We start from the raw sequence: 11,561 nt of genomic DNA, 5'->3' as shown, positions 1-11,561 counted from the left end.
AGTAATTAGTGTATTAGTAATCACCAAATAATGTAACAAATAAAAAAAATATTAAATGCAACAAAAGGTTTCTATAATCGGATAACAATGCAAAATAATCATTCCTATTAAAAAATCAGTATACTTAAAGTAGGTAATAATTAATTTAAGAAATAAAAAAATTAAAATATAAGTGTTTGATTAATTTGAAAACAATAAACAATAATTTCTACAATTATAGTTTTTTTGATTAACAGAAAGAATATATCGTTTCTAATAAAAGATATAATCAGTTAATTTTTAAGTAGGTCATTAAATACATTAAAAAAAATCATTGAAACAAATAAAAGCAACCGCGTTAAGTTTCCGTTTTCATTGGTAATAGAGTTCTAGTTTCGACTCAATTTAAGTCAGTATTGATAAAATATCATGTCTCATATTTCTTCGATTCCAGGCGGGTTACGCGCAGGACTAAACGTAACTATCAAAGGACAGGTTCCAGCAGACTCAGATGACAAGTAAGTACTTATTTAAATAATAAATCTATATTTAACACGTCTTCATCTCAATGTATCTATGTAGTAGTGATCTGCATTACGATTCTTTTTAGTAAATCGAATCACACGAGTAAATTTCTTATATTGAATCGACTCTTATAGACGTTCCGTAAATACGTTTTTTTTTGTATGGGGAAATTAAAATAACTTTGGTTTTACATCATAATACGACCACTAGCAAACTCCATAAGACGACGCATGGTGTCATTGATGACGTGCAACGAAAGATGTTTTAATTTCCCTTTAAACCAACTGAAAGCGGAACTAAAGAATCTGGAAGACTCCAACCGCAACTTGGAATGGGTGTCCCCCAACGGTCTAAGACACTCGAAAAAGTTCCTCAGAACCTACGACCGAGAAAAATCAAAGGTTTTCCTTGATTTAAGTAAAAACAATCTTCGGATTGTCACGGGGTTTCTAACGGGACACTGTCTCCTCAACGAACACCTCAGTAGGCTGAAACTGAGAAACAACGGCGAATGCAGATTCTGTGGGGAATATGGGGAAACACCAGAACACCTCATCACTGAGTGCGCCGAGACGACGACCATTCGTGCCATGAACTTTGGTACGGCTGATGTCAAGGATGGAGAGCTGGCCTGTGTGGAGCCGTCTGAGATACTGGCTTTTGTTAAAGCCTTGAGACTGTATGATCAGTTATAACTCGTTATAACTCAAGAAAGGAGAACACACAATAGATCTTTAAGGTCGCGGTGACTAACTCCGCTCCTAAACATTCTACATTCTACATTCCCTTTAAATATAAATGAATAAATGGAGAAAAAAGAAGCAGAATGGAGACAAAAAAAAACAAATAAGCTAAAGCGAGAGTAATGATATATAAAACAACCCAAGCGTTTCCAACTGACAAAGGAGTATGACAGATATCCCCAAAGCGATATCCCCAAAGCTGTTTACAGCAACACTAGAAGAAATCTTCAGTCAACCGGACTGAACCAACAAAGGATTAAAAGTAGATGGAGAATATCTCAACCATCTAAGATTCGCTGATGACATAGTTTTAATTGCCAATAGCCTTGAAGAACTACAAGCACAAATTAACGAACTAAATACAGCCAGCAATAAAGTGTGTCTCAAAATGGAATTAGCAAAAACTAAAGTAATGTACAACGAACTAGTGGACAGAAAAACATTCTAATATAATAACACAGCAGAGGAAATAGTAGAAGAATACATATATTTGGGACAACTAATACACAGCTCGGGATCTCTACTACCAGAAATCAACAGAAGAATTAAGTTGGCATTGAGTACTTATGGAAGAAACTCAATCATATTCAAATTTAGAAAGCCACTATATCTAAAGAAAAAAACATTCGACCAATGTGTTCTACCAATGATGACATATTGACGTGCAGCGTATTAAAAGTAAAAAATATTGTGCTGGATTGGCGTTGGTTTCTATGTAATTTGACAAATAAATAAAGCTGTCTCTTTAGTTGTCAGTTTTGAGTTAATATTTTTTAATTCTCTTTCGTGTCGATTGCTGATTGAATTGGAGCCAGAAATGACTCAAAACGAAATAAGTAAATTACCAACAGATATTCAGGCTGAGGCGTCAAACGCCATATCCAAACTACTTCCATTTAAATCTCGAATAACTTATGAAAAGGAAGACTTCTTCTTCTTCTTCTTTTAGAAGGCGTATCGCCTGTTTAGTTCCGGTTTCCTCGTCGTCTAAGCAACTCTTGCGAGGTTGACTGCCAACTGTCTTGCCAACGTTTAGGTGGTCGTCCAGTAGGTCTTCTGCCATGGGGTAGGTTGTTGCGAATTATTAAGGCCATTCTGTCGGGGCCCATTCTATTTACATCCTGGTTCCATTCTCTTCTTCTCTGCCATATCCATCTGACAACGTCGTTTGTTTGGCACTTTTCTGTTATGTCTACATATCTCTGTCTGTTCCTCAATGTGCATCCAGTTATCATTCTTAAGGTCTTCATTTCAGTCGTTCGTAGGATTCTCTTTGTTAATGATGTTTCAACTCTGGTTTCCGCACCATATGTTCCGCACCATCACTGGTCGTATGCAGATTTTGTATATTCTTGACTTACATTCTGTACTCAAATGTTTGTTTTTTCATATGGGATATTTAAGATGTCCTGATATTGCGGCAGCTTTATTGGCTTGTTTCCTTACTGCTTCTTCCAGGAATCCTGAGCTTGTAATTTTGCATTCGAGGTATTTTAATGACATTATCTGATCAATAGTTTTGTTTTTTTATTACTAATTTGCACTGTAGAGGCTCCTTTGTAATGGTCATGCATTTGGTCTTTGTGGAAATTCGCATGTTAAGTTTTTCTGCCTGTCTGTTAAAAGCTTCTGGCATTCTTTGGAGGTCGTCCTCTGACTCTGCAATAAGTACTGCGTCATCGGCATAGAATAATATGTTTACTTTATGCATTCCCATTCGATATCCTAATCCAGTATTCTTGACGGTTTTTATTACTTGATCCATGATTGTGTTGAATAACTGTCGCCTTGGCGAATACCAGTTGTAGTTCGAAGATGCTGCGTTAAGGTAAAGTTTGTTCTTATTTGGGTTGTTGTGTTTGTGTTTAAGTCCTTGATAAGTTCTGTGAGTTCTTTCGAGACATTACTGCTTACCAAGATGGTGATGATGTGTTTTAGTTGGATTCTATCAAAGGCCTTTGTTAAATCTATAAAACATAGATAGGCTGGAGAGTTATATTCTAAGGATTTTTCAACTAGTTGCCTGAGTATGAATAGTGCATCGGTAGTTGATCTGTTTCTTCGGAATCCTTGTTGTTCCTCGCTTATGGGTACTATTGAGGAGATTTTGTCCGCAATGGTCTTAGTCAGAAGTTTTAGCGAGGTGCTCAGTAATGTTATTCCTCTATAGTTTGCTGGGTCTGTTTTATCTCCCTTTTTAAAAATGGGTATTGTTATACTTTGTTTCCATTCTTCTGGTATTTTCTTATGTTGTAATATAATGTTAAACAGTTTTGTGTATTCCTCTATGATAGCCGTGCCTGCGTTTTTTATTAGGTCGTTTGGTATTTTATCTTCATTAGGAGATTTTCTATTTTTAAGTTTCCTTATTGTCTCTTCTACTTGCTTGTAAGTGATTGATCTTCTATATTATCTCCTTGGCTTGTCTCTTGTGCTTCCATTGGTTCATCTGTTTCTGCGTATAAGTCTCTGAAATATTTTTCCCACGTATCTTCTGCAATTGTTCTTAGTTGTATTGTTTCATTTGTTTCTCGTTTCAAACCCCTCAACATCTTCCCAATACGTTTTTGTGCTCCGTACATATCCGCCTCCATTTCGCTACTAAATCGCTGCCAATATTCTTCTTTAATTTTTCGTACTCTATTATTAGTCCTGTTCCTTATTTCGGTATAGATATTTCGGTTCTCCGGTGTTGGAGATTTCTTGTATTGTAAGTATTTTTCCTTCTTTTCCCTTGTAATGTTCTGGACTTTAAAAATGTAAGCAATTAAAAACGTGCGAGAAGAAATAAATATTTAATTTACTCTTGCCGTTAAAGTACTATTTTATCTACTATTTTTGATAGATATAAGACAATTTTAACAGTTGCTATGGAAAAAAGTATATTATTTAGTATATGCAATATAAATGTATTTTTTATTTTCCTGAATCAGGGGGAGGGGGGTAGTAAAATAGCCAGTGGTTTTTCAGTAAAATATTACTATTTTAAAAATATTCTTATTGTTTTAGGTTCGTTATGAACTTCCAAACAGGAGATCAAGATACTAAAAACATCGCATTTCATTCCTCGCTATACGTACAAACAGGTGAAAAATTTTCTATTGAACACGACTTAGAGAAAGAACTACTTGGGTTCTATTAAAATTCTGTTACAGGTTGCATCGTAAGAAATAGTAAAGTAGATGGAACCTGGGGAACCAGCGATATTAGTTATATCTTAAAGGTTAAGGCAGGACAACAATTTCTGATAAACATTGCTGTTAAATCTGACGTATATGCTGTAAGTACTGCTTCTAGCTAAATGTTATCGGTTCAATTTTCATACTTTATTTAAATACGAAACAAATCTAACACAAGTATTCCATGCCATTAAGAATAGCTCGCGGCTGTATCTCGGAAGGTATTAAGCTTGATTTTTATGCATCCGTTATACGTTGATACGATTGTCCGACGGTGCTCTGATTGGTCATAGCATTTTCGCGCCACTTTTCATCCGTAAATATTTTACTTCAGCCCGTCAACGGACCCGTTCATACGATAACGGACGTTTTGACACTTTTTTGACAAATTTAATCTAACCTTAATAAAAATATAAGTAAAATCTAGTAAAATAGCAAAATCGTTATGGAAAGGAAAGTATGAAATAACACCAACGTATATATCCGGTAAACGGAGGCATGAAAATGCAAGAAATTTAAAAACTGCGTTGTTTTCTAACCAATTAAAATCTTTAAATTCTACCAATAAAATTCATATCGTATCAACGTATCGTCGGACAACGGATGCATGAAAATCAAGCTTTAGCCGTAGAGCCCTTCAAAAAAATATACAAGGTGTCAAAAAAATAGTGTATCTAACTTTGGTGGGTGATTATATAGATAAAAATAAAGCAAAAAGTTCCTATGAACATATACCCTAAAATGCTTCCCTATGCTATATGCTGCTAAAAAGTTACAGCAAGTTACAAGGATAAATAAAAATAATTATATTTTGTGTATTTTTAAACCGTTTTCCAGAAATTTGGTACTCTTACACATATTTTAATGCCTATTGTGAAAAAAGTGGTGGGGAAGGTTAGATCGGTGTTTTAAAAATCACTTTTGAAAAACACCCGGTATGTAACTATTAAAATATAATATGGTTATTTTTTCAGGTTACAATTAACAATGAAACCCTTTACGAATTCGCACACAGGGTTCCTTTGGATCAGACGGACCATCTTTTTGTATATGGGAATTGTACCATAGATTCAGTGATTTTTGAGTATTCGGAAACCGTTGGTAAGTACACCAAATAAACAACAATCTTCAAACAACCAACGAAAAATTATAAACCATAGGGTTTACAATAAGTAATTTTATTTAATTCAATTATCCCAATAAAAAAAAACATATTGTTGCAAAATGCCACTTTGGTTTGCAAACAAGTTTACTTAACCAAAAAATACTTTACAGTTGGTATATACAGGGTGATTATTAAATAAAGGCGAATATTTTAGGAGTGATATATTTCGACCCCAGCCAACGAGGTTTTTTTTCGCGAATAAAAATATTGGACATTTTCATTTTTTTTTTTTAATTTTTAGTTCAATGTGTGGATTGGGTGTAACTAAAGCATATTCCACCGCATTCAAAGAATAATCAAAATATATGTAATACATGACATTTGACAGTCAAAAATTCTAAAACGATTTGTTTTTCAGATACACGCATCCTGAACACCACTACACAATATTCCTACTCTAATGCCTGAAAATATGAAAATTCAGTATATATGTATTTACAGGGTGAGTCTTAAATAAGTGCAAATATTTTCAGGGGTGGTATATTTCGACCCCAGGAACACGTCTATGAGTTTTTTTTTCGCTAAAAAAAGATGTTGAAAATAGTGCATTTTCTTTTTAATTTCCCTGTATATTTTCGAAAACTTTTTAGAACTGCCTGTTCACCGCAAATTTTCCCACGGTATAATTTCTTAATCTCTGATATTACGGTTACGGCAATAAAAGGGATGCAAATACAGAAAAAATCCGGTGGCTCTCAAAATTTAAAAAAAAAACATTTTTTTTTAAATTTTCAAACTTAAATAATTTGGTTATTTTGGACTTATCTGAAAAATGATAAAGAGTAAAATAATTTTTCTATCAGCCCTGAAAATATTTGCACTTATTTAAGACTAACCCTGTATATATTTTATTATTAAATACTACTAGTAATATAATGTGTTTATAATTAAAAAAATTGTAAAATAAATAGTATATACAATAGCAAATATTATGTATAGTTTTATTAAGACGACTATTAAATCTACGCAGAATATTAACTACATCTTAATATAGTTTAAATTTGTTTGCAATGTGAAATATTAACCAAATGTATTACCTATTACCGGTAAATATCTATCAATAGAAGAGGAATAAACATTAGAGATAGTTTTAGTGTTTTAGTTGAGTGGTTCAGAAAGTTTTATTTTTTTTTACCTTTTGTCAATAATGACATGTATTGACTATTTCCATTCTAAATATCTTGAGAAAGGTTGCTCGTAACGATTTTGTAACGTTTTTAGTTCGTTACATGTCTTTTTTATATATGATATATATGATGTCTGGCGTATCGTCATCGGATTCCGTATCGTTTAGGCCTGATAATTTATTTGGCACGCTTGGCGTAATTTTTACGTTCCCTAGTCGCCAACCCTGTTATCGTTTGACACAACCCTGTATCGCTCTGAGGAGGCGCTGTCAACATCGCTTCTGTCAACTCTCTCCGTGCTTAACCTCACTTTGTTTTGGCGCTCTGTTGTATCCCGGCTTTTAGAAATGGTGATTAAACTAACAGGTAAAGATGAGATATTATCCTTTTAGATTCGACATTATTACTGCATATTTTTAGGGTAGAGTTTTGGATGTCCCAACTTAACTTGTATTTGTATTTTGCTGGCACGTTGGCGTCCCTTTTCTTTTGTCCTCCAGAATGTTACATGGAAGAAAGGACAGTTTCTTTGTTTTTTATTGAGCCCTCGGAAGTAATTCGAGGTAGCTTTATTTTGTTTATTAGACCTTGTTTGGTTTTAAACAATAGTCTCATATTTTTAGGGTCCAAGGTACGGACTATTTACAAGGTACGGGCATTATCCAAGGTCCTAGTAGTATCCAAGGTACGGGTAGTGTTCCCTTGTACCATTATCCTATGTACGGATGTCCTGTGGACGAGTGTCCACAGTAGAAGTGATTTTTCTTACATATGAAGTGCCCCAGCATGGATGTACCTTGAGCCCCATGCTGCTTCGTTCCCATCTATAACTTAGTATTTACGGTTGTATCAATTCATGGTGTCCTCATTCTGGCCCCTTTTGTTGTATTGGATGGCCGAGTACAGAGATGCGAGACCACCTCACGCTGTTACTGTTTGAAGCAAGATTACTTTTTACTTATTTTTATCTAGAGAATATGCTGCCGAAGTTTCCGTAATAAAAAACAGTGTGGACTACCCTGTAGAATAAAAAATCGCAAAATTTTAAAGGATCAAAATTATTGCATAAATAATTATTTCCCATGTCGTTTCCATATTTCCAGACATCCGCAACATAAATATCGATATTAATATATGCCCAATTTAAATCCGACCTCCGCTGATTTATTCGGCAAAAAGCGGGGAAGCCCGCGCGCGTTCAATTTTAATCGTAATCGCGTAAAGCTTAGCCGCGTCGCGCCACAAATTAACAAAAGAAAATTATAGTGATTAATTGACGGGCCGCGGCGCGCATAAACGTATCGCTTGTTATGCAACCGCATATACACACGCGGCACGCTCGGAATTTCCAATCGGTCTTTCTTTTTAATTGGGCGCGTTCGTCCATATAAAATCGCCAATAATTCGTTTTGATTTTCTATGCGCGAGGTTAATTTATGGAACGGGTTGCGTTTCCGATGCCACGAGCTCAGTAGCGGCACCAAAAGGATGGCTTTCTTATCCGATAGTCTAGCAGCTTTAAGAAAAGATATTGTCCTTTATAAAGCAATTTTTAAGAATGTCAACTATAAACTTGTGTATAGTGCTAATAATAAATTATAACAATTATTAGGTAATCCAAAGGATAAAACACCTCCACTGGAAAGGTTGGGTATTTATGAAATTTCTTGTAAAGATTGTTATCAGAAATATGTTGGGCAAACTAGAAGATCAATATTAACTAGATTTAAAGAACATTTAGCTCAGTTAAGATATGGTAGATCGGATAAATCTTGCGTGGCTGAACACATTGTTGATAAAGAACATTGTATAGATCTTAATAATTTAAAATTAATTAAACAAGTCTCAAATTACAGGCAATTAGATGCATATGAAAGCATCAGAATTAATAAATGTAAAGATATTATGAACAGAGACAACGGCCCAATTTGTTCAAGTTTTTTGTTCCTACTACTCTAGTGACGGAAATCTAACTGTTACGCTCAGTGGGCTCTGACTCGGTTGGCTAGATCTTGCCACGCCCACTCGGTGCCCACTGAGCGAGTATATAAACGCCGAAATTGTAGATTGTAGTTTAGTTTAATCATTTGCTGATGATGCTAACATGGTATATAACCAGGTAAATTTACATGGTAACAATAATAAACTATTTTACATTATTAGAAAATAGGTTCTTCAAGCAAAAACCTGATCTACAAATTGTTTCGTTCGACGATGTTTAAATCGCCAATATTTTATATTAAATTTTCTCACTACATTTCGGGCACGATGCCCCATGATTTATTTTACCCGATTTATATTCTTATTCGTTGTTTTTCTTTTTATTTTGACTGTTCAAATTAATTAATTATTTTTTCAATTAAATTTATATAAAATTGCGCATTATCGGCTTTTAATTTACTTGCAGAGGGTTTATAAATATAAAAGAACGGATCAGGGAAATAAAAATACTACATACCCATATTATCCCAAAATGTAAAAAACGAAATCAAGAAAAAACAAAAGAGAGACGCAGAAATCGTAGATTCTAACAGACACTCCATTAAACGACGAAATTCGTGCTAAAATTAACAATAAAAGAGACAAATTGGATTAACGAAAACTGATAACTCTAATACTGTTAATTTTTGATATCTCTCCATATTTAATTTTGTTTATTTTGCCTCTTGTTTAATATGCCTCCCAAAAACTAGATTTTTTTTACCCGAGGTAGTAGGACGAAAAGGATCATATGCAAACTGTCATTAAATCATATCTCTGTTGCAGAAACGCATATTTTATGGCAACCAATGTAGAATATATTAAATATTCAATGTCTAATCTTCTTAAATTTAATTAGATAAGTGTTATTATAAACCAACTTTTTTATAAAATGGAATTACACACATTAGTTGATTAAAGCTGCCCGACTCTACCCACTAAGTAAGAAGAATCTTTAGATTGTCCCGGGGTTTTTATCAGGACGCTGTCTCCCCAATGAACACCTCAGTAGATCGAAGTTAAGAAACAACGGCGAATGCAGATTCTGTGGGAGAAATGGGGAAACACCGAGTGCGCCCAGAGACGACAACCATTCAAACTTTGGTACGACTGATATCAGAGATGGAGAACTAACCTCTGTAAACGTCCTGTGAAAAATACAAAACTTTTATCATTTTCGCGAAATATACTGATAGACGTGCTCATGGAATCGAAATATACCACTGCACAAAATGTTTGCACTCATTTAACATTCCCCCTATAGGAAAGGAGTATCCACAAGCTTACAATACAATCGTAAGTTTGGATATTTAATAACATCACAGGAACGTTACTGTTGAGACGTTACAGAAAGTACAGCTTCAAGAAGTACAGCTTCAAGAAGTTTGTTCAATGTTTTTGATAAGAAAATACTTTTAGAAAGATTCGTACAATATTATAAAATGTTGTTTTATATTGAAATATTTGAACTAAAATGGTCAATCTTTTTTGACTATTTTCTCCCAATCTCCCAATAATACCATCGCTGCCACTGGCCAGCTTCCACATTAGCTCGATCAATTTTTTTTAAGGATCGCGATTAATATGATAAACGACTAGCCGACAATATCATTTTGTTCTGCGATTTGAAATAAAAATGTAATGTAATAACGATGTCACACATAAAGTGCACACTAAATGGGAATTTATATCGTCGATTGTTTTTGGTTTTGTACTTTTATTGCTTAAAAAATCGTGTTAATTTATACTGTTTGTTAAAATGTCCTTTCTTTTTAAGCATCATATTTGACATTTGTGAATGTAGCTTAAAAAAGTATGGCCAACCCAGAATCCTTCTGCGGCGTTGCAAAAGCAGTCACGAGAATGGCCACAAAATGGTGGGTGACCAACAAATCTCTAGTATGGTGGAGACATTTTACTACTACTACTGCCATTACTGGCTGACGAATATTTGACACGCATCAGAAGATGGTTACACAAGGCGTTTTCTTTCATAAGCGTTCCTGTGACTGAAAAGCCCGATACGTGATGTTATTTGCCTACCGCACTCCGGACATTCAAAAATATCATTGCTTTGTTGCTTCTTTACTTTTTGGTTGTCACTGCTAACTGAGTTACAATTCTTCTCCATTGAGTTCTATTGTGAACTGCTTCTTCCGACTCATTCTGCATGTTAATCCTCTTTAAGTTTTCGTGGAAAATGTCCTTTTACCTTTTGAGTTGTCCACTCGGCCTCCTATTACCGTCTACAAGCTCACCGTAAAGCAGAGATTTTTGTAAGCGGTTTTCTTGCATTCTGCATACGTGACCAGCTCATCTTAAGCGGGATTTGTAACCATGATTCCAATACTTTCGCAGTTAGCTTTTTCAAGAACCGATACGTTTGAGACATGCTGGAACCACCGGATTCTTAAGAGTTGTCTAAGGTGTCTCTGTTTTAAACTAGTTTAATGCGTTCATGTGTCGGCGGAACGGCATTCAGGTTTTGCTCCAATATAACATGGTGGAGATTATAATTGCTCGGTACACTGCAAGTTTCGTTTTTGTACTCAAGTCATGATTGTAGAAAACCCTCTCTTTTAATTTCCAGAATGCTCTTGAGGCGCTGCTAATCCTGCGTTGAATTTTAGAGTCGATATTGGCCTTTAAGGAGAGATTTACCAGAGCAGAGACAACCGAAAAAGTTCATAGCAGAAAATTAGCCAAAATTCACGGCAGAGATAAGCAAAGACAGAAAAACATTCAAAGCTGTAGTCGGTCTACAAAAGAGGCACCTAAAGTCAGTGACGTAACTTCTGGCTGATGATCAAAGGTGTTAGATGGAACAAGTGGAGGGCCTGCTTAGTAGAGGGCTTGCGAGGGG

General features: G+C 34.8%; 1 protein-coding gene across 1 annotated transcript; it reads left to right on the top strand.

Moving 5' to 3' along the window:
- Positions 1-338: 338 nt before the first annotated feature.
- On the top strand, positions 339-6,679 carry LOC115880159 (galectin-4-like). The gene is made up of 5 exons (XM_030897292.1): positions 339-497; positions 4,257-4,333; positions 4,403-4,527; positions 5,401-5,527; positions 5,950-6,679. The coding sequence occupies exons 1-5, from the start codon at positions 409-411 to the stop codon at positions 5,997-5,999; spliced, it is 468 nt and encodes a 155-aa protein (XP_030753152.1). The 5' UTR covers positions 339-408; the 3' UTR covers positions 6,000-6,679.
- Positions 6,680-11,561: the final 4,882 nt, after the last annotated feature.

The sequence above is a fragment of the Sitophilus oryzae genome, unplaced genomic scaffold (assembly GCF_002938485.1).
Source record: "Sitophilus oryzae breed Bouriz unplaced genomic scaffold, Soryzae_2.0 scaffold_1619_pilon_pilon, whole genome shotgun sequence".
Taxonomy (NCBI): domain Eukaryota; kingdom Metazoa; phylum Arthropoda; class Insecta; order Coleoptera; family Curculionidae; genus Sitophilus; species Sitophilus oryzae.
The sequence above is the reverse complement of the archived record's forward strand: the minus strand, read 5'-3'. Positions and strand labels throughout refer to the sequence as shown.

Bases quoted from the DNA above. Each gene is read 5' to 3' on its own strand.
- LOC115880159 (XM_030897292.1), top strand. From the start codon at position 409: ATGTCTCATATTTCTTCGATTCCAGGCGGGTTACGCGCAGGACTAAAC. The intron at 4,334-4,402 runs GTGAAAAATTTT...ATTCTGTTACAG, and splicing joins CTCGCTATACGTACAAACAG to GTTGCATCGTAAGAAATAGT. The intron at 4,528-5,400 runs GTAAGTACTGCT...TTATTTTTTCAG, and splicing joins TTAAATCTGACGTATATGCT to GTTACAATTAACAATGAAAC.